General features: G+C 44.0%; 1 protein-coding gene across 2 annotated transcripts in view; it reads right to left on the bottom strand.

Moving 5' to 3' along the window:
* Window positions 1-24,213, bottom strand: part of EVA1A (eva-1 homolog A, regulator of programmed cell death) — a 213,145-nt gene that overhangs the window by 87,894 nt on the left and 101,038 nt on the right. For both annotated transcript variants that reach the window (XM_069805659.1, XM_069805658.1), the window contains exon 5: window positions 19,662-19,805. In XM_069805659.1, coding sequence (XP_069661760.1) covers window positions 19,662-19,805 — 144 coding nt within the window. The remainder of the gene's footprint in view (window positions 1-19,661; window positions 19,806-24,213) is intronic.

Genomic DNA, 24,213 nt, shown 5'->3' on the forward strand with positions numbered 1-24,213 from the left:
CTATAAGCTCTCAACATATGCTACGAATCTGCCTCTGCAGTACAAGTATTCTAAATCAGATGCTTATGCCTTCTTCTGATCTTTTTCAGTCACACGTACATACATCGGATTTTGCCACAGGCTATTCAACATTTCTCCCTTTCCAGCATCTGAAACGCATGACCTACAATTTGGTTTTATGTATGTTTTACTGCAGTTTCCACATAATCACACAGGAAACTTTCATTCTCACCTTATGAGGCCAAGCACAAACACCTAACACTGGACACAGGCTGCAGTTCTAATCCTTGTCTTTCAGAAGTGTCATGACTGTACCTCTGATCACCGACAGGCTGTATTTCTCACAACTGATGGAAAAATATCTGAATTAAATTCCATTGCAAGCAAAGCCTTACCCTTCATGATCAGTTGTTTACCTGCATCATTTTCCACCTCCTACCCCAAAGTAACACTTAAAGTCACTAGGCAATTGCTGCCCTCTGCCTCTGAGCTCTCCTCATTTCAGCTGTGCATTAAGCACAGTGGTGGTGCATGAGGTGGGCCTTTTCCATCACTGTAGCACAGACAGCTCTGCAAAGGCTTGCATCACCCTGTAATGACCCACAGCACACTACGAGCTTGTCTTGCACTGGGCCAGGGTTGGAGATGAATAAACAGATTTTCTGCATACAATATTTTAGGCAAAAAGACCAACCTCTAACACAGGTCAGAATACAGTGAAGAAATAGGTGCAGAATTCCTGGGGGCATCAAGGGGAAGCAGCCCCATCCACTGCTGACCCATTGTGTCTCAAGGCTGTGACTTGCCCCTCTCGTTCCTCCCTCTCATCCCCTTCTACTCATTCACCAGGAATTCACCATGCCTGGCCCCTTCCCCATGCCAACCAGTGAGCAGCAGACACAGCGGGTCGGCATCACCCACCTTCCAGCTGCCTCTGTTTAAGGCCACAAAAAGGAAAAGAGGCTGTGGGACACCCCAGCCCCCGGCTTACTGCAACCACCTACCAGCTGTACAAACCCTCCTGCCTCAAGGACTGATGTAATTTGGCACCGCGCTCACCAGAACAGTGCTCTCTGTACACACGCATGTTTAATACCTCACCAAGTGATCCTGATTCAAGTAGGGCTCACCCACCACCATCTGACATCATGTTACATGTGCCTCATCCTCTCCGATGGCACATTTCTGTTTACGGTCAGGGAACGTGATTCTTCCAGGAGGGCATATCCCAGGCACAGGGAGATTTCTAGTGGGGATATGCCCTCACTGTTTGGATGCAAGAAGATGGGGAATTTTTTAGCTCTCTGGAAAGGGACTAGCTGGGAAGTGGTGACAGGGAAATGGTCTTAAGAAATATCTGCCCTGTGCATAGAGCAGATGGCACAGAGGCATCAGAGAAGCCCTGTAAACAACCAGTTGAGCTTTAGCCACGAGCTGTTTCATCTGCTTCGAATATAGGCTCTATCACCTTCCAGCTGGGGCTGGAAAACATCAGCTCTGCTCTGCCTGCAGGGCTCTGTGAATTTGTATGTTCTGAACTATTGCCAGGAGTAACTTTGGTGCTGGAGGGATCAATGCTGGGCCCTGTGCAGCGCATCAGTAAGGCAGTGACTTATCCATGGAGGAGGGAAGCTGGGGAAATTCCCTCCCACTCTAAACTATTTCTTGGCTCTTTACATTAGTTATCAGCCCTTGGGAATGTATTTTCCTCTCTCCATACTTTTCGGTGGTCTGCATTATCATTTGCTAAATATTAGCGCGTGCTATTTATCATGAGGTCTGCAACCCTTGTCCACTCCAGGGAGTTTGCAACTAAGTCACAGCAATAAATTTTCTGATATTCTATGGGCTTTATAGCACTAAGAGGCACACGGCTGAAATTACTATCTCGGAGCCTTCAACCCCTAATCTCACAGTGAAAGGTTAGTCACCAAAGGCAGGCAGGATGCGCACGAACACAGGTTGTTTATACTCACGGCAGATTCAGACTCAGGCTCCAAGTCTGCTTACTAATAATGATGATTATTTTGGCTCCACTGGTTTTATAACATGTTTGAAAGGCTCAGGGGAACCACATTATCTGCAACTCCCTTTCAACAGCATGTTTGGTTCATAAGAGCTGCTAAGCAAGCAAAGGAAACAGGGTGTGTTAGTGGACTGGGAATCAGTTATAATACCATCGTAGTGATCAAAATGAACACCATGGTCTACAATTACTGCTGTTCCTCTATGTTTATTGCAGAACAGAATCATCTGAGACCTCACTCAAAACGTGTTGACTCCACTGATTTTGCAGCAGGTCCTACGACCCTCTCAGACCAGACATCATCTCTTACTGACCTGCTCTGCCCAGCGCGTTCGAGGAGTTTGGACTTTCTCCCTGCAATAGCTGTTGTCTAAGAAGGGATTCAAACCTTGAGTAGAAAGGTTACTCCAACGCCTCCACATTTCTGAGCCCCAAAGCCCCTTTCAGACTCATTCCTGGTTAATGACTAGAAATGCTCCAGCTTCTCCTGGCTACAGGATATGATCCCAAGCACCTTCAAAGCATATCAGAGTTCAGACTGAACTGGCAACATTTAATAAAGAGTATTAGGGTGTTTTTATATTAAAGACATAAATTAAATGCTACTTGAATGTACATGTCCAAAAGAAACACTGGTCTGAGGAGTCTGTACTTTGAAAAGTTATCAAATTAGCCCAGCTTGGTTTCCTACCGCCAATCTAAATAATGATGGATGTTGTCCAACAACTATTTTTTCCTTCCAAACAGGCTGGGAAACCACGGGCAAAGTCATTAGTATCAGAGAGGAGACATCCTCCTGCCCCGAATGTACCAGATAATGGTACATGGTGCAGCTCCTGCTCTCTGAGAAAGGGAGCCTAGGAAAAGGAGGAAACTTGTTGAGCAGCTGAGTGGCCATGTCCCGTGTGCAGAGGGAACAACCGGCATTAGCAGGTTTTGCTTTGCAACGTTATGGCAACAAAAACAAGAGAAAGAACTGGACAAAAATATTTGAGAACAGCCTAAGAGCAAAAGATGGGGTGGCTTCCCCTGCAGTGGCAGGGCACAGCCCTCTCCTTCATCCCTCTCTTGCTCTCCCACTATGACGGGAGCCAAGGCAGAAAACATTCCCAAGTTCAGGGTTTGCTGGCCATTCCCTGGCCAATGCAAGACTCAGTCTCCAGCGCACAAGGACCAGACTGTCTCAACATTTCCCCTGTAAGAGATTGCTCTGCAGTGCCATAGCCCTTTCTGGCAGGAAATCTGTCCTGATCTGGAGCGGGGAAGTTTCTAAGTATGCCAAGCTGCTGAATGCAGTAGCCTGTTATCCCAGAAAGACTGAAGAATAAACAAAGAGGGTCTGGAAGAATAATGATCAATAAACTTCCTTGATCTGAAGGTCAAATCCAGGGCATATCTATATTAATAAACTAAAGGGCTCAAGCACTGGCTTGCAATTGTACACATGTTGTAACTAACAAAATTTCCAGATATTTTGGCCTGTGTCCACTCCAACAGCACCCTGGCATGGTCCAGGGGAAAGCGTAGCCAGGGGACTTTTTACTGCAGACAGTTTGGATATAGAGAGTTCCTCTCTTCAAAGGTGAGCCATGCCATGCCACTTGCCCTTAGGGCCAGAGAACATTTTTACTGCACGTAGCCCACAGGGACTCTCTCCTAAACACAATTAAATGCCCAAACTGGCACAGAGCAGTGGCTGCCATGGTGTGTAGGGGATGCCTGGCAGGTTGTAGCTGCCTCCCTGATGTATTCAAACTCATTCCCTGCCCCCTCTGCTGCCTGGGAGACACAAAGGGAGCCGAAGATGCTGGGGCCTGCAAGTTGGGGGGATTCCCCCTGGCACAGGGATTTCCTGCTGGTGGGCATTGAACAAACACCAGTAGCTCCCAGGATGCCTCCATGGTGCAGGGACAGTGAAGTGGCCAAGTCGTGGCACGCTGCAACATGTCCGCTGGCAGATGGTGCCTCCGGGCTCGGAGCCAGCTGGAAGGGGCTCTAACTAGGCTGTGTTGGCTTCTGCCAAGATCAGGGCTGGGCAATCCCTGGAGAGCCTCCCAGGCTGTGGGGTCTAGCTGGAAGCTGCGTGTGCTAAATGCTCTGCTTCGCTGGAGAGAAGAGATCTTCCCTGTGTTACTGGGGGTGTTCACTCCACCGGAGGGGCCCTGGTCCTTTCTCTGGGTGACACAGGTTGTCAAAGCAAGCAGCTCCTTGTCCAGCCAGAACATGTCCTCCAAATCAGGCAGGACATCCCATGCTTGAATCAGGCTGTCGGGGTAACACACCTCCAGGCACGTGAGGCCATGCTGTGGTCAGCTGCACCCTGGCAGCACAAGGTGCAGACAGGACAGCCCAGCAGTCAGAAGGCAGGAGGCTTGCGGAGGTGCTCACAGCTCTGCTGGCGTTACCCCAGCTGCTTTCATGTGGACAAACATCCCACAGAGCCGGTGTGCAAAATGTGGACCTGCCAGAGCACTCTGCATTACTACAGAGCGTAAGTGTCACCAGGAGCTTTTGACTGCGGAGAGTTGTTGTTCTTGGGTTCGTACAAAGCATTTCTGGTTGCAATTGATCGTGTTTTCCATGCTATAGACTCCAGCCCAAATCCTTGCTTCTGAGCTGGGTAAGTTTCCACTGAAATAAAAAGAATGGGAAAGTTTTTCTTTTATCACTAACTGGGAAAAGGAAATGTCCTTTGGAAGGACATGGATTCCTTTGATGTCTCAAAATAGAGAAGAGGCTCTTTGCTCTTCTGTGCCATAAGAAGGATAACACTGCCACGTCCATTTTGGGATGTGTTGTTTTCAAAGATGGCTAAAACCAAGAAATAAATAGCAACACTAGCCTTCTCTCTCTTGCATTCTTGCTGAACTCCAGAGGGACAGCTGCCAGAGCAATGAAACTATATTAGGACCACTGCATCCCTTAGAAAAAGATAAACCATTCCCAGGGTTTCAACTTTGCTCAGTGGCAAGAAGTAGAGGAGTCAGCACTGGATTCAGACACCTATATTTCAGTGTCTGCAATGTAAATGTCCACATGGGTATTAGGTGTGTAAGTTCCCTTTATTATCAGCACTGATCTGGTCTTTACAGTCTGAGAATAATTCAGCTGGTCAAATACCCATGATCCAGTTAAACATGAGTGTCCAGTGGTTTTGAAAGGCCGTAGGCTGAAATATCAAAGACAGAGTGTGCAAATATTAGGCAGAACCTATAAATAAAACAAATTCTCTACAATATCATTATGTGTGTATATACGGGCAACTCAGCTCTAGGTATCTAGTCAGTACAAAACCAAGTTTCCTTGGCTCACTGGCTACAGTAGGAGCTTTGATATCTCTTTTACCTCTAGACAGCTACATTCAGTATCAGAATCAAAACCGGAATCCCATCCTGCAAAACTGGATACAAACCCACTGAAGAATAAGAACCCTTCAGAAGAGACATTATTTCCCAAAAGCAGATATTATTGAACTACATATCTAATTTTTGTCTTTTCTGGTAATAAGATATGGAACTGTCAAAGACTAGTAAGTTCAAAAAGAAAAAGATTTGAAGTAACTTAGTAAACTTATGATCAACAAGGTGCTAGAGCTTCATTTAAACATCATGAGGTTTGAAGACTCAGGGAAGTAATGACAAGTAGTTGTTGAAAATATGTAATTTTGTAGAAAACACATTCAAGGTGAGAATTATCTGACTTAACTTTAGATGTCAACAATGCCGATATTCACACTTGGTCTAGTCACCATAAGTTCCTTTAAAAACAGAAGAGAGAAATAAGCACTTGCAAGGTACCTGAGATATCTACTTGAAAATGAGATGAACTGCAACCTAGAAATGCCTATTTCTTTTCATATACTGACTACAAAGGGAGGCCAGCATATCTAGTCCATATGTAGCTGATTATACTGTAGACGGCTACATCTGGTCAGCATTAGAGCACGTTTAATAACATACCTATTTGCAGCTGCATTCCTATTCAGATCAATATGTCTATGCACTCAGTACTCCATCCCTCTACTTACACTCAAGATTGCATCCACTGCTAGTCCAAACCTTTAGTCTTGAACTTCAAAAGCATCTGTAGGCTGGACCTGGCTACACTGAGATCTATGACTCGCTCAGTAAGGTCCCTCAGGAAAACACAACTCACCAAGCCAGGACAAGTCACCTGAGACGCAGCTAGAGACATGGCATTCCCTCCAAGACGGCTGCAGAGAAGCACTTACAGAGAAACAGAGAGGAATCATTACAAGTCCCTTCACTTAGGAACATATTTTCGCCCTAACCAAAATGTCAGTGCTAATGATTAAATACATTTCCTTGAATAAAACCTATCTGCTCAAGACTTCAGGAAACACATTTATGAAGAGCCATCATGCCAAAAAGTAAAGCAGTTCATATGATCCCGAATTCAAGAGCAAGCCAGCCTCGCAGATGTAAAGAGCTGGTGAACCTTTTTGCAGTCTGTGGCAGGTAAATCATTTCTTACACCAGTCTAGCTTGAAAGTCAAAAAGCCTGGCTCAGCCATGAGTGTGTCGGCATCCCAGGGTATGGGGCGCAGTTTCTTGGCCAGCTGCAAAAGGAAGGTAAGTTAGTCATCCAGATCTATAAAGCAGCAACTTGCACTGTTATTAGAAGCCTGCCTCCCCATCTGGAAATTAAATGCAAACATATGCATATGCCTAAGTGTTGCTTAAGAGAAAATCACTACCCTGACAACGCTGCACGGGAACAGGAAGGAAAGAAAAACAAAAAATAAAAACCAATATCTGTGCCTTCCCCATTTAATTTTCTTTACTGTCAGAGGCACTCTCATATTTAATTAAGCACAACGTAGGGGACAAAGAATGATGAGGTGAGGAAGGAAAGAAAATCCATTTGTTTGTTGATACTGTAAAAGGCTAAGAAATATCTGACAGAAAATTTACATTACACACGTTCCAACTCCAATTTAGTAGGTGGCTCAATCCTCTCAAAAGAGAGCCACAACACAGCACCAACATCCTATACTTCATTCTTCACTGGTATCCAAGGCATCTGCAGAAGGTTTTGATAATCTCTGATAGCACAGAGGAGAAAATTGGCCTTTCTTACTTGTGGGAATCAGGTACAGCTTTCACACAGCAGAAGTCAGACCCTTTGATCAATATACAGCACGATAAAAAATGTGTGTTAGTATGTAATCCTGGGATAAATCCTGGATGGTTTGGTTTTTCACTGAAAAAACACAGGGGAGAAGAGAATTTAATATTAGTTATTTTTCATAATAATAGGAATTATAACAATACTTAAGAAGAAACAAAAAAAAAAAAGAAATGTGCGACAGTCATTGAATTCATGACTGAGTGAATTATCGTGACAACAATGGATATGTCAGGCAGGAGCTTAACACCTGATCTTTCCAAAGCTTCATGTCAATAATATTCAACAGCAACTGTAGGCACTGAAAGCAGAGACTCATCGCATCTGTGTGATCATGTCTGCACTAGATGCATAAACTGAAACCCCAAGGGAGGTGGTGAGGCTGCTGTTCTCCCGTGCCAGATGTTGAGCAAACAGCCCTAGGACATGCAGCCTAACCACAAAAGGCAGGAGGAAGCCAGGTCACTGCCCAGTACCAAAAAGCTGGTGACAAATCAGGGTTAAGAAGGTCTCTTGGCCTCAGGCCAGTGCCCATCCACTGGGCCATGCTAACTACCATGCCTGTCCAAAAATAAAGAGGCAGCACTTGTTGATAAGGAGGAGGGGGGAGAAATGTGGTAGGGTTTTGCCCTTTTATGAGCTGATCAATTTTCTTTCTAATTTTTCATGTACCCTTGTAAAAAAAAAAGCATTTCTTGTCTATTCCAAGAGGTGTTTTTTTCTTCTAAAGGAAATACTACAAGAATTTCATCAAAGTTTGAAGCAAGTAAATATGATCTAGGGACTAGATAGTGCAAGTCCCATCTACAGACTGGTCTTTGATAGATACTCCCTGGGTCACTGCGAGCTATAAGCACCAGGCTGAGGCAACTTTTGACCAGCTAGGGAACGGGTCTGTTGGACTCCAGATGGAGCTGCGTACCAGGTATTTTCATCTCCCTGAGGCTTTGGCTCAGACTGAAATGGAGTGACACCCATTCAAAAAGAGACCTCCAAGTCTCTGCCCTCCTTCCTTCACTTCTTCCCCTGAAGGCACGGACACCAAGGGTCCATCTGCTTGGATTAACCAGCCTGCAGAGTCTTTGCAGGCAGCTGTGAGATGCCTTTCAAAGATAAGAGATGGCCCAGGGTGGCCTCATGGGTTAGGAATTTAGTTAAATATCTTCTAAAGGGATTTAGTAGGATTTGCTTCATTGTTTATATTATCCACTATCAGTCATCCTTAAGGCCCCAGGCCTTTGTGTTAGTAAGGCTGGGAACACAACCAGCCAGCAAGGGATGCTGATACTGTCCCCCATGATCCTGTTTTCCCCATGCAGAAATGCCTCCTTACTCTGACATTCAGCATTTGCTACTTTCTTTGGCTCAGTTCACCTAAATGAGGGAAAATAAGTGAAATACTGAGCAGCAGGATACTTGGGACTGAAACTCCAGAGAGAGAGTCAGCTTTTCTTCCCGGGTAGTGGTGCTGGTACTGCCCAATGCTGAAACAACAGCCATTGCTAATATATGGCAAAGAAATTCTAAGTCTCTGTTGGCCCCCCGGGGAAAAATAATCATAAGCCTGCTCAGTGTTTGTTAAAAGATATAGGTAATTGTGGAAAAGAGCAACAAAAAGACAACTGAGTGACTGGACAGGTTGATTTATGAGGAAAGATTAAAGGAGCTGAACATGAATGACTTAGCTAAACAATGACTAAAACAGGACATGAAAAGTAGCCACTGTCAACAGTATTTGAAGTGTCTGTCTGAAGGGGCATTAACCATTTGGGTGCGTCCACTTTGAATAAATGGAGGTCATGAAATGGAGGTAGGAAAAGTAGATGCCAGATTAATGTTTAGGAAAGTTTCTTGAAGAACGGGACTGCTGGGGTGTAACTCCCATGGCAATCTGCTCCCCGCTGTAAGGTGGGGTGCCCCCCAAAAGGTCATCTGTGCTAAGCAGACATTACCTAAGGAACTTTTGAGAGGTCTCTACTCTTAAATGCCTCACTGGCATCCCCATCTCTATCCAAGCACCAGTGCAGAGATGACCAGACACCAAGACTGTAAAAGCCCATTCCAAAACCTGCATACAATCATAAGTTAAAATAGCTGTGCCTTGGGCCTCAGACATAAAGCAGGAATGCAAGAAAATGTCCACAGTAGGGGAAAAGAGTGGTTCTCTGGAATTCTCTTACACCACTGAAGGATGAAATGCGGCTGGGCATGCTCCCAGGTAGTGGGAAGACATAGAAATGTCAGCCTTTATGCCCTACCATCACTTTGCCTCTCCCAGCTGAGAACTTGAACTGGAACAACAGAAAGGCTCTTTAGTGACACATAGCTAAAGAGACCCAGGTTGGCCTTCATTCAGCCATTATAAATCACATCAGTCCTATAACGCACAGCATCCTCCTCCCTGCCCAGTCCATGTAGGGCAGGGGATATTAACCACTGCCTGCTATGGAGCTCCCTCCCTAGTTGGTTTGCCCATGGAGAGCCACAGCTCAGGTTCAAAACAGGAAAAAACCAGAAATTATCTTGCCACATCCTTCTGCTTTCTTTTCATCTCATGTAAGAAAGGATTAGGCAGGAAATACTGCATGGTGAAAAGTCCACCTGGAGAACAAAGCATGGATATACTCATCTAACAAAGTCACCACAGAATATACATCAGTAAGCTATTAGGTAGGGAGAAGGCATGCACAGGTAAGGCATTATGTTGATAGATCTTAGGTTCAGCTCCTATGACACAAACCCTTGTGTAAACTTTGTCTTCATGTGTAAAATGAGACTAATACTTTCTGCCAAAGTCTGCCTGGCCTTGCCTATGTAACCACTAAATTACTCATAGCAGGGACTGCTTAATAAGTGAGCCCATTGCACAACAGGACAGTCCTTGCTGAGGCCTGTAGGCATGGCAACGTTGTGTAAATCGTTAACGCACTTCCCAGCAATTAAATACACATTTGATGCCCATGTACCTTTCATCAATGGGCTATAGACACCCCTGAGGGGCTGTTACTGTTACTCTATTTCAGCAGCAGCTCCCAAAAACCAATTGTACCAAGAGACCCCATCACGGAGGTCGCATATATTTGCATCTTCGGTGGCTTTCACAAAATTGCTATTTATTTCCCCTCTCCGTCCCACTCTTCCAGTTCTCTTTTCATGGTCAGGAACAAGGATTTTCCAAATCCCAGAGAATTTCCTGTTTGCTTCGCATTAGAGTGGAGAAAGAGAAGAGAGGGCAACTAGAAAACAGCAGGGCAGTGGTACATGCACAGCAGAGAAATGTGCACGTGCTCGCAGAAAGACACCAGCTGTGAATCCTTCTATAAATGGTGCAATGAAATGGCATTGTCTTGATATATTTTCAAAAAGGGAAGGCAAATATATATATGTGATCCATGCAAATATATCTTAACTGGTCATGGTGTCAAATGCTCCCCTTAAATTTAATCTAATGAGTGTTTCACTGAGCTGTCAGCAGTCTCCAGTAGCCTCCAGGCACTAATGAGTTACATCAAGGTGTCAATGCTTTTGGCATTAACCTCAATTAGGAGGAGTTAGGGTGATCACTGAATGAAGGGTCAGCCATTCATTGCTGAGACATTCCTCTGGCTGTAGCCTGCAGTCTCCTGCATGAGAGGGGCTGGCAGACTGGCTGCCTACTGCCTTCTCGGTAAAGGTTCATATGTGGCAACATTACTAATAATTACTATATTTGAAACCTGGGCAGGTCTTGACAAGCATGGAGAATCAACAGTAACCCTATTTAATGAGGCTATTCAATGGCATTCCCAGGTAAAAAAAGTAGCCTGTGACAATAAACTGGTAAATAGCTACCACTTATTCATGGTCAGAATTTTTAAAAGAATACAGTTAAGGCAGTCAGTATGTCAAAGAATAGAAAGTCTGTACAGCAGGGTTATGCTTACAGAAAAAAAAATTACCTCAGAGATAACCCATGTAACTAGTTCTGCTCCACTTATCTCTCTCCAGACTTCCCAAAAGATTTCCTTTAGATATATTACATTCCGATGTCATCTTGCACAATCAGTCTCAGGTAGATTTGCTTTTCTGGGGTGAAATCATGGATGGATCACAATTGCTTTCAAGCTGTGCCCTCCTTATTCAAGCAGGGAGGTCTCCGGGACAGCCAGGCAGACCACCCGGATCCACGCCCAGCCTGAAATCAGTTCTCTAGTTGGCAGATTGCTCTTCAGCCCCAAGGCCATGTGCGTATTTATGCCAGAGGAAATCATTCAATGAGCAAATCTGCTTAGAAACCTGAAAGGTTTGTCAGCTACCATAAAGTCTTGGTTATGTTACAGTTTAGCATTACAGTTATTACAATAGAAACTCGATCCATTCTAAAACATTTCTTAAATTTCTAAATTTCTAAAATATATGGGTAATACCAGAATGAAAACAAGTCCCACCTGCCTCCTTCCCATCCGTGCCATCACCCACTCCACCACGGCAGTCCGACCGCCCTTCCCTGCAGCCAGCCGTGACTGTGACTCCTGCATCCCCTAGCCAGAAGCAGCATCGACTCCGAGGAAAAAGTGACCTGCAGCAGCCCCTTACACTCAACAGAAACCGCACAGCGAGCCCCTGGTGCACTCCCCTGTGACTTTTAGACCACGGTCCTCATCAACTAAAACCAAACCCAAAAAAATAGAGATAAAATGAATAAAGGCCTCAGGCGCACACATCTTGTGAACAGTGCAGGTCAGGGGTTGCAGAGTACTTTAGCTAACTCTTTATGGGAGTCTTCTTTTTTTCCCATAGTAGAAGGTCTCTATGTTTCCTAGTAATGGCAGAGATGGAGGACCACAGCAGCAGGCTTGCAAAGCTTGCCTAATTGTAAGGCGGCACTTGTCTTACAGCTCATTCTGCTTAGGATCATCGTAAAAATTGTCCTTTGAACTCCCTCTCTGCTTCCTCCAGCCCCATCTTCTTTCCTCCTCATCCCCAAGGCAATGATTTTTATCTCCAGGTCTACATCTCTTCTCTGCAAGAATCAAAGGGCTTTCAAGCCTTTCCCTTGAGGTGACAGCATTACCTGCTCCTCCTCCACCTGAGATGCAGAGCTCTGCTTCCTCAGAATATTTATTTACCCTAACCTATGTCAGACACAGGCTCATTCTGCCCTGGTAATGAAGAGTTGCTGTGTCTGGGCCAGCCGGGCCAGACATGTTCGGACTCTTCTGGATGTGTGATTCAGATCAAGCTACAGTGAGCTGTACAGTAAGCAAAGACAAACAGGAGCAGCATAACGACAGCTTCTGATTACCTAATTTACCAAGCTTCATCTTAAAACTAATCAGGCTGTCTGTGCCATGCCACTCACGTTTCACTTTCTTGTGCAATCACTAACCTTAAACCTATACAGTTCTTTGCCTCTATAGCCTATTCCTTGCTGATGTAGGATGGCAGAGCTACTATAGTCTCTGTTATTAGCAGGTACCTCCAAGCCCATTAGTAAAGCACGTGTCCCACTCATTTTAGCACTGGTCAGCAAAAGAGATAGCATCTTGCCTTTGCCCTCAGGTAATCCATGATCTCCAACAGATCCATGCCATGAATCCAAATTATATGAGCCTTGCTAACTAAGGAGTTTCCTTCTTTGCTTCTCTCTAAGACCTGGGAAACTGCATCCACAAAAATTATTAAAACATCACCAAAGATGACAAAGTCACAGCCTCAGAAGTTGGAAAACATCAGCCTTGAGCTTTGTGCTCACCCATCATGGTGCAGTCTTTAGTTACACTGCCACGTGCTTTTTTTAACAGTTTCTGTGAAGTATGAGTATTTCTGAAAGTGAGGTCTAAGTTTCTGAAAGGAGAAACAAGCTCCTTGCTTATCCTTCCCCTGGATGGAAATGTGCAAAAGGCTGGAAGGAGGTTTCAACAAGTCTATTCACTTGCAGGAACAGGCAACACATGTTACATCACCAATTAAAACCTACTCTGCCCCCTCTCCCACACCACCAGCCACAGTCCCTGACAGTCTACAACAAATCTGACCTTGGCAACAAAAGACCAAAAGAATAAAAACCTGAAAGCCAGTCAAAGACAGCAAAGTTATCGATCCCATCCTAGCTGCTAGAAACATCAAGGGAATTTATAAAGGTGAAATGTACAAAGTGGACCTCAATCCTATACGAATCCAGTTAAGAGGAAAATCCTTCTCCAAACCCAATATGGAGACGGATATAACCTTGAGCTGAGGTGCAAGACACCGAGCCGTTATTTGAGAACTTTTTCGGCACTGGCATTCCTGTCTGGCTACAGGTAATTTCTCAAGGTTTAGAGGAAGAAATCCCCCTTAAGAACTTAAATAAGCATCACATTTGTCTCTTCCCTGGATAAATCTATAATTGGAGATCCAGTCAAACAGTGGGAGTGGAAGCCAATAAATGTAAGGAGAAAACACTGATATTATCATTATGTGGCAATGATAATTTTGACCAAAAGGAGCATTTGCGTAAGAACACAGTGGTTGAAAGCCATCTAACCAGATGTAGATATCTGCATTGTAGAGGTCCTACATGCAGATAACAATACATCAACTACGCACCAGAAGCTCCCTTTATAGTCAGTACAGGAGAACTGTCACTTCAAAAATGCAGTTCATCTCTTTCAGGCACCTACTTTAGGATGAGACGATTTGTGCCTCAAAAGCAGCTGTTTCTCTCCATTACCTGTAAAAGGAATTTTTCTCAGAAGGGAATGTCTATACTATAAATCTCTATGGCTTATGTGTCTACACTTGGTCAGATGAATCCCACTTCATGAATTTTTCATTATTTGCAGTCATTATATGAGGACTGGATAGCTTTTTTAAAAAATACACTACAGCTTGAAGAGAAGCATGGGCTTGATACAAAAATAACTGGAGAAACTTCTATTATCTTAGGAAAATAAGACAGAGGATTTGAACAGATGTCCTAAACCATCTCTGAACCCAGTGTCTTGACATTGAAAGTAGCCACATAATGGAATTACATCATTATTCTGTTCTTTATTTATTTGTTAGGTCAAACTACATGGGCATGAATTTAAAATCTACATGTCTGTGAGTTCTGCTTTACAGTATGACACAAGAATCCCAGTTAAACAGACATTATCAAACAATATACATTCAGTGTAACATCTGTAGAGCTGGGTTGCCTAAAATGTTTACTTGTTTGTAAACATCAGTTTTATCTCAACTTTTGAAGAAAGGGTGCATTATACATCCTGTGTCTATCTTTCTCTAGCAAGACCCTGTCTGCATTGCCCTGTTTCAAAAGGCTGTAAAAGGTTTTTGCTTTTTCTTGGAAGTCTGGAATTGCTCCTTTTCTATTTTTTGCAGACCTTGGACATTGCTTTTTATAGCAACAGAAAGTGGTTTTGCAGTGATAAAAATACATTTTCTACATTCATGAATTCATTAATTTTAAGAGCAAAAGGGACCATTACATTCATCCAGTCTGAGGCATTGATAGATTTACTGCACAGGAGCTAATGGACTAGAGCACAGTCCCTTTGAGATGACAGGAGAGAATTTGTGCAGCTCTTTAGCCTCCCTCCTCATCACCATCATGAAAACGACCACCTCAGAGCTCCGTTGTCTAACACAGACCCTGCCTCTAGTCCAACTTGATAGAATATTTATTTAAACCCAACATTCTGGCGAATGCCAGACTACTTTCCCAGGTACCCAGAGAAAGCAATCGTCAGCACACCCCCATCGCCCAGAGCATCTCTACCACCTCTCATTGACCCCGTTTGGTCTCCCAGCAGCACCAGACACTGCAAAACAGTAGCTGCTGTCCCTGCCCTCATGCTTTATCCTTTACCTGCCCGGTTCTCTCATCAGGATGTGAAGCGCTTGGCCTCTGGGACTCAGCTTATTGCCTCATAAAGCAGGATGGCAGGATTATTAATGTGGCAGAACTGCAGGATTTTCCAAGCAATTTATGAGTTACCATGGCAGTTCATTAGCTCTCAGCCCAATGACCCCTTTCTATCGAGCATGAATCAAGCAGGAGGCACACAAACATCTAAATGCACAATGGATATTCACATCAAAAATACATCCAAGGCCACATTTCCTCCATTTTGTCCAACATATGTCTAACAAAGGCACTAAAAAGTCACCAGTTATCAGAACCGGTAGCCAACCCACTGAAACATGCCTAGACACAAAGAAATTCACAATCCTCACCTTTTTTTTTTTTTCTTCTCATCAGGCCATTTCTGACCGATACCTGTATTTAAAGAATAGCAGGTACTTAGCAGAGGGTTTACATTTACAGCCTCCATTGACTGCACAGGGAGACAGGTCTGGTGGTCAGGACAGTAGGCGCTCTGGATTGCTCCCTTGACTTTCAGTGCTAAGAATAAGGTTTCTCTTTACACACAGACAAGCCCCTTATCCCCCCTCAGGGAAGCATTTGAGAAAATATTTAACTTTCATGGTATTTATGCATAGGTCTTACGAAAAAGCACACAATCAAACACTTCCTTCCATCTAAGTGGCATTATGGGCGTGAAAAAATTCAACAGGTTTTAATACATTGCTGAGTTAGGACTTCAGCAGAGGCCAAAAAAACAGGTCTAGCATACTAGAGAGGAGAGAGATCTAGAAATTAAAGGGAGTCTTTGAAGGTAATAAGTGGACAATTAAGAAAAAGGAAAAGGTGAGGAGCACTTCTATCAGTAAATACAAAACCACTAGCAAGCTATCTAGCAAGCTACCCGCAGATATTACAAATACAATGCTTTATACCAAAGAAAGACAGAAAAAAGACAGAGAGACAGGGAGATGGGGAGGTGTGGGGCGGAAGAGAAAGAAAGAGAGAAAGACTTCTATTAAGTCTTTATTGCACTATTTTTCTCAGTTGCATTAATACTCCTTTATTTGCTATTACTCGCTAAGACTTTTAGGGTATTTTAAAGAAAAGGCAGATCTAAAATTTTTATATCTCCCTCTAGTTACAGCTGCCACACTCAGAAAGCAAACTCAGCATGTGTTATATGCTTTCCCAGAATTAACTTGCCTTTTCCTTTTAAAAAAAATAATTAATGTATTTATTAATTATGTAATGGGACTCACATACTGGAAAATCCACCTTCCACACCATCCCATTAATTAAATCTGGCTTTGGGCCAAAATTTAGTATTTCAGCTTCTGCCAAGGTTCAGGTTTGGAATGTTTTCACATTGGAGGATTTTTCATCTGTTTCCTTGGCTGGGCTAATGGGACCCTAATGCACACGAGAGATCGCTATCGTGCTGGGCTGCCGCTTACTTGCTTGTTTCAATCATCTTGTACATACACATTAACTTGTAGTATTTCCTTCACAGCTAAGTGATGGCAATATGTGTTTAATACAAGAGTCAAAGGGATATAATATGATACGGAGAACCGCTGACTTGAGACACTCCCACTGGCTGGGGTAATGACAACGATTCAAAAAAATACAGCTGGGCAAAAAGTTAGATGACACCTTTACTTAAAACCAGATTCATCAACACAATTGTGTATGTCTGGCAGGAATTCTCATGTCAAATAAAACATGGAGGCTGAAGGAATGGACCTCCAAGAAATTTGGACATGGCTTAAAGAAAGCAAAACTGTTGCCTCATCCATTTACCTCTTGGAAATCCAGGATAGGGCTCAGCTCCTGCTGTCAAGCCAGAGAAGAACAATCTGTAAGTTCTGACCTGAGAGGTGCTTGCAGATGTTCTCCTGCCAGCACTGGGAGATAAGTCACCTCACTAGCTCTTCACTAGTCATTGGTCTACGCAGCCAACACCAGCATTAGTGCTTGTCACAAAGTCTACCTCAGCAAAAGTGCCATGATTTCTGCTAACAGCACGTGAGCTTTCAGTTAATACTACCTTTTGTCACCTCATACATTACTCCCTCAACAGATTTTTTTTTTCATTAATTGCTATCAGAAGATGACATATCTTTCTCTTTCCAACCCTCCCGATGCTTTAGCACCAAGGGCAGTGTTTAGCTGCCCTGTCCCCGTAATTACTGAAGTTTCTCACACGTAAAATGTCTTCATGAAGGCCCTCCCACCCACACTGCCACATCCATCAGCATGTTTGCTCTCACCATCTCTTCCAAAGCAGCACAGTGGGTCGGTAACACTGGCCAAGGACACATTGCAGTTTTTCTCACAGGTAAGACCAATGACATAGCACAAACCACTCAACCATGGCAGGACGTTTCTGCCATAACCTGGCAGCCGGGGAATGACAGAGAAGAGCAGACTGACTGCACTGCTTGATCTCAGAGAGTTCACCTACTTGAAGCAGCAACAAGAAAGGCTGAAGTGATGCTCAGAGAAACCCATTTTGTACACCCATCGCATTTCCCAAGCTATGCCAGGGTCACCCTGCATCTTTCACTGCTCCCCAGTGAACAGCAGCAAAGCCACATGCTGCACGCCAGGGATCAAGGGTTTCCAACTGCAAGAGGTGGCAAACAGGGATATGTATCTAGATACAGGTCACAGGAAAGTGCAGTCACTTTTGTCAAGCAAAGCCTGTCCCCCTTCACTCCCATAGGTTTTGTGAAAGTAGGACACCACCACACCAGGAGCAATAACACATGCAGCTTTATGGAAACCTGGAAAGAAATATCCAACAGGAGGTTTTCTACACTGCAATTGTTCTCTAAATCATAAGAACATCAAATTGCTTGGTTTTATCATTTCTTTTAAAAGAATGCCAGGATTTACTTCTGTCCAGCACAAGTATATGGGATTGGAATTTGATTTCTTGTTTATTTGGTTTTCACATTTTGAAGGATTTTGCCTTTTGAGGGGAGAAATATGTGTCTGATGATCACAAAATCCAGCTCAGAGACATGTCTGCGATCATGGTTTTGAAAAAGAGCCATGGCCACCTTCAAAGGATGAGGCAGATTTCACCCACTAAAAAGCAAAACATGCCATTTTGTGCTCTCAAGCATGACTCATTTCCCGATGCAGTTAGGCTATGACTAGGAAAGTTAAGGTCAGATTAAGAGATCATTAATGCCTTTTGTAGTGGACTTTGAGACCAGGACCACAATGCCAGAATAAGGCTGTGGAGGCCTGTGAAGGAGATATCCTCTTGGAAATACATTATGGAGCTCTGTTTGGTTTGTCCTTGGATTTTTGAGTTATGGAGCTCCAGTTTTGCTGCATTGCCTTAATTTCTGTCAAATCCCCATGAGGATAAACTTCTCTCCAGTCTCTTTACGAGAAAACTGATATAAAAATATCACCTTCCTGGCTAGAAAATTCACAGGGCTTTGCATAGATAGCCTTGCTACTTCTTGCTACTTCACTGCAAACAAAAAACAGGAAGCCAAGATAAAAAAAATAATTCAACCTTCCTGCCACTCCTGCCAAATGAAACAACAGCCAGACAGGAGCTCAGAGCCTGATGTTCCTGCATCAGTCTCTGTGCTCTTCAAGGTGCTGTACATCCGCCATGCTATAGCAACTATACAAAACACTATAGTGACTCCATCTCAAATACTATCTATCAGATTCAGCATGCTGCAGTTACACACAGAGATTGGCCCACGGACCCACTGTTGTCTGAGGACACAGCCAGCACCTCCTCTACTACATGCTCCACCATCTGCTCAGCAGATTCAAAATAGCACCAGAATTTCCTCTTCCAGGTGGATGTAGAAAGGCACAGAGAGAGAGAGTCTGAGCTGGTCCTAGCAACAACTACGTAAGCAAAACCCTGAAGCAAATATTTTCAAATATATCAGCTACAAATGACCAAAATGTCATCACTGGAATAAGACAGACCTGATGTTGCTTTCGTACCACGGAGCTCAGACAGGAGCAATTTTTTCTCTGTTGCAAAATAAGATGACTAGTCAAGTAGGAGTAGTGTCTGCTCAACACTATGACTTCAGCTCCCAACTGAGAGCTCCAGCTGGTGTTTTTTTTCAAGTAACAGTATTTTGTTAGGAAAATGTTGCAATGTTCACCTGAAGATTTTGGGAGTGATTTTCTACTAATGCCGTGGATGAGTATGGATTGGTGACTGTCTCATTCTACTCTACAAAATGGAATGCAGAGCAAAGTAATAAGGATCCTACTGATAACCACAACTTTGCTGCAGTCAAATGAAACAGCAGGAGGCTAACATTCAGGATGTACCCATCCACTGAGTGGATTGATTCTGCTGCCAGATTTTCCTGCCTTCCAGAGGCAGTGTTGAATGGGTTAACAAAACATCACTTCCAGGTTTTCTGCTTTTTCTATCAAGCCATTGAGTAGAAAAAGAGACAGAATTAAACCACTCAGGTGATACACAGAGCTTTACCTTGTTGACCAAGTACGAATCATCATAAAGAATCACTATAAACCAACTGGAAGTTCAACAACTTTTTATGTACTATTACAAGCCTTGTCGTTCTTCACACATCACTGTTCATCAAACACATACCCCAATGAGAGCTAAAGTAAGAGAATTTCATGGCTCACCACAGGTGTAGATGACATTGAGATGCTTTCGGATGCCTGGGTAACAAGGATCTCCAAATTCATAGGTGCTAGCATATATGCTGCAGCTTCTTTTCCCGTGACAGCGCTTGATCATGAGTTGGAGAGCGGTAGCTGACTGACACTCTAAAAGGGAAAAAGGATACCCATTTGTGAATAGTTGTCCATTCACATCAGAAATTACCTAAAAAAAATTATGAGATGCAGACTGTGAGAGCACATATATATGAGATTTCCATGAATATTTAAAAATCTTTTTGTTTACATGGGAAGGTGTATCTGACTCTCAAACAGCTCTAATAAATTGTAAATTGATGAAAGGAAATTACCAAAAAGAACAGTGATGAATCAGAAACACCTATACATCCATAGAAAGAAGGTTCCAAATAAAAGATGGGTTGTTTTTAAAGGGAAAAGGCTATCTGTAATAAAAATAATTCCTTCTCACCTGGCATTTATTCTACAAGAGTCTGAAAGGACTCTAAGACAGGTATCAGTATCTTCATTTTAAGAGATGGAGAAACAGAGTCATAGAAAATTAAAAAGACTAACAACAGCAGATCAGTGCAGAGCATAGAAAAAGACTCAGACCTTTGGAGTCTCACTCCAATGTATTTCTCTGGAAACACTACAAACTTCCCCATAAACTAAGAGACTGTCATAGGAACAGAAAATACATTAATACAACAGTTATAACATTAATATGGAATTCCTGTGGATTTATTTAGCTGTCTGATAATGCAATTGATAACAGTAACATGCAATGTTATTAGCAAATTCCCACCTCACAGGTGTAAGGGAGATGAACATTGTGATCTTTTTGAGGGAAGGGTAAAACTGATTTGATTTGGGTGTGTTGATTTTTTCCAGGTTTTGCTTGTGCGGTGGGTTGACTGTGGCTGGATGCCAGGTGCCCACCAAAGCTGCTCTATCACTCACCTCCTCAGCTGGACAGGGGAGAGAAAATATAATGAAAGGCTCGTAAGTTGAGATAAGGGCAGGCAGAGATCACTCACCAATTACTGTCACAGGTAAAATAGACTCAATTTGGGGAAAAAATTAATTTAATTTATTACCAATCAAATCAGAGTAGGATAATGAGAAATAAAACCAAATCTTAAAATACCTTTCCCCCACCCCTCCCTTCTTCCCAGGCTTAACTTTACTCCCAGTTTTCTCTACCTCCTCCCCACCAGCAGCGCAGTGGGACGGGGAATGGAGGTCGGGGTCAGTTCATCACACATTGTCTCTGCCGCTCCTTCCTCCTCAGGGGGAGGACTCCTCACTCTTCCCCTGCTCCACTGTGGCGTCCCTCCCATGGGAGACAGTCCTCCATGAACTTCTCCAGTGTGAGTCCTTCCCACAGGCTGCAGTTCTTCACAAACTGCTCTGGCATGGGTCCCTTCCACGGGCTGCAGTCCTTCAGGCACAGACTGCTCCAGCGTGGGTCCCCCGTGGGGTCACAGGTCCTGCCAGGAGCCTGCTCCAGCGTGGAGCTCCCTTGGCTGCAGGGGGACAGCCTGCCTCACCATGGTCTTCCCCACGGGCTGCAGGGGAATCTCCGCTCCGGCGCCTGGAGCATCTCCTCCCCTCCTTCTGCACTGACCTGGGGGTCTGCAGGGTTGTTTCTCTCACATATTCTCACTCCTCTCGCTGACTGCAGTTTGTTGTGCAGGTTTTTTCCCCTTCTTAAATACATTATCCCAGAGGCACTACCACCGTCACTGATGGGCTCAGCCTTGGCCAGCAGCGGGTCTGACTTGGAGCCGGCTGGCATTGGCTCTGTCGGACACGGGGGGAAGCTTCTAGTAGCTTCTCACAGAAGCCACCCCCGCAGCCCCCTGCTACCAAAACCTTGCCACGCAAACCCAATACAGCTTGTTTCCTTTTGAGGGGAAGAGATAGGGAGATTGGGTTGGCCTTTTGAGCCTTTTTTATGTCCAAGAGAGTTGTCTCAAGTCACCATCTCTGGCCCCCTTCTGCAGACAGAGGTGATCAGTGTCCCTGTCTGCTCCTAGAAGATCTGTATTTCTAAGAAGTCTAATGAGGTTACTATGAGGTCAAAAAGTTGTAATGTTACCATGTATTTCTAAGTCTAATGAGGTTACTATGAGGTCAAAAAGTTGTAATGTTACCATGTACCATCTAAGTAGAAATGTTCTGGTAAGCATGTTTATTCCATGCAAGCAGAAATGTTTGTCATATCAGGAATTTAGTGTATGGAAAGCTCCAAAAGTAAATATTTTCCCAAGTATTATTTTCTATCAGATGATTTGTGCCTGTTTTCTCAGCTAAGGCAAAAATGATTTCCACAGACGATCTCTCAGACTTTTAGGTGCTAGACTAGTAGTTTGCTTTCACTGTCCAGCCAGGGCCAAGTGCAAGGGGAAGCTGGCAAGAAGATATTTCTTCAACATTAAGCTGTTGCTAAAAGCAACAGGAAAGCTACAGAGAAAGGAATACAAACCCCTTTTGGTCACTAATCAGAAGGCAGGGAAAGGGAAAATGAACCCCAAAAGGTATTGAATGCTAGAACCAGCACAACAACAAAAGCCACGAGAGACAGGGGAAAGCCACAGAAAACTAAGCTTAGAGGGCAACATCTCTTTTTTCTCAAATCAAAGGCAGCATTTTATTTCACATGCTGTAAATGACAAAAGAACAGGGCCCCATGTGAGCATTTTCATACTGAACCACCCAAACTTCCTTAGGGGATTTTTGATCCAAAGAGTGTCAGAGGTTCCAGTGGAAACATCTGGCATTCAGCAATCCTGCTTTATTGTCTTTTTGTCAAATGTCCAGTTAGAGAAACTCATCAAATCTAAGCACTGCACAGGATTTCATGGAGGGCAACTATTCTTTTAATTTGTTATTGTTCTCATACAAAACAGACAGCATCCCACAGCTGTCTGCACAGAGGCCTCACCCCCCGGCACAGGAGCACACTACCTCCGTGGGAGGGTGGGGAATTACCCATCACTGGTCCTGTGAGAGGCATGACAAATCTTTTGCATAGGTTGCCATCAGAGACGGTCAGCCTTTGGGATGCTCCTCTTGTAGGAATGAGCTGTAACAAACAAGACTCTGCTCTCCACCTTAACAAACTGGACTGACTCTTCAGGTGCCAGATCTGTAGATTCAGTAAATCGAAAACACTTCTAGAGTTTTATCTGTCATGTACCCTCACAGTAACATCACCAGCTTTTCTAGCCACTACCAGTCATGTCTTGGTATTGATGACCTCCTTCCTCCCATGCAGTTGTGAGCAGGCTATAGTCTCCATCTGTACTGACCTCAGCAGCAGCATCTGCACTAGGAAACCAAAGAGGGCTCAAATCTGGACACAGACACACCATTATCCCCCTTGTTTAAGTGCTACCCTGTTCCTTAGAATGATTTTGCCAACTAGCATTACCACAAACAGGTAATACAGTCTGAGATATAACAGGGCTCATCCCAGTTGTCAATTTGCAGAAGCCCCCCCAGATGTTTTGGATGGAAAGTAGAGAAGCAGAAGTACATGGTAGAGGGTTTAGTGGCATGGACATGAGGTCAGCCAGCCACAGGGCCAGGCAGCAGGCTCTTTCTCACTGTATTCAGTACAGAGTAGCCGATGTGTACATAGTAGGTGAGCACAATCCCGATGCTACCTTTATCAGGTAGTAGCTGCATTTTTTTTCCCCAGGAGAGGACAGCCTTGCCCATGCTAGCCACTGAAAACAACATGCAATACTGCCCACAGGCATCTGTGAGACCCCACTCTAGCCCCTTCACCAGCACCACTACAAATGCAGATGTAGCTTGAGTTATAAGAGCCTCTTCTACGTAGCTCCATCTGCCAGAGCAGGTCCTAACACTGCAATCCCTAGGCTACACGTTCCTGGTAAACGAAAACCTACCCTGGCCCATTCCCTGTCCTGGAGGCCAACTGTGGTGGAACAATCCACATCCATGCTGCTAAACACTCTTACCCTCCAAAACAGAGTGGTGATACCCAGTACCTGTCCTATAACCAACCTCAAACCATCTTCTGGACTGCCTAGGAGAGTGTTAGCTGGGCCCAGGTGACAAACCATGCCATGGGCCATGCTACAGTTTCACAGTACAGAAGATCTCTTTCCAGTATCTCTGCCCAGGCCCTGGTACTGCTAGTTTACCAGCATACATGTAGCCCTAGATACTCAGGTTCTTTGGGCACAGACCAAGCCTCCATATTCACAAATAGCAGTAGTGAAATCCTCAACTCTCCAATTGCCAGGCTGCTCTAGCTCAACCTGCACGAGCCAAAATGAGCAGAAAAGCAGAAGAGACTCAATATGCTTCAATTACAGATGGGGATGAAATTCCCTAGCATAGAAATTAAGGCACCGATATTTTTAAAGCCTCTTTTACATGGACTTTTTGCAAACCTTAATATTGAAAATATATCCAGAAAAAAAGTCATCTATTGGGACTACAGCACATAAACCATACAATAATTTAGTTGAAAGCAATATCTGGAGCCTATCCAGTCCAACCTCCTGCTCAAGGCATA

Source organism: Haliaeetus albicilla, chromosome 18 (assembly GCF_947461875.1).
Source record: "Haliaeetus albicilla chromosome 18, bHalAlb1.1, whole genome shotgun sequence".
NCBI lineage: Eukaryota > Metazoa > Chordata > Aves > Accipitriformes > Accipitridae > Haliaeetus > Haliaeetus albicilla.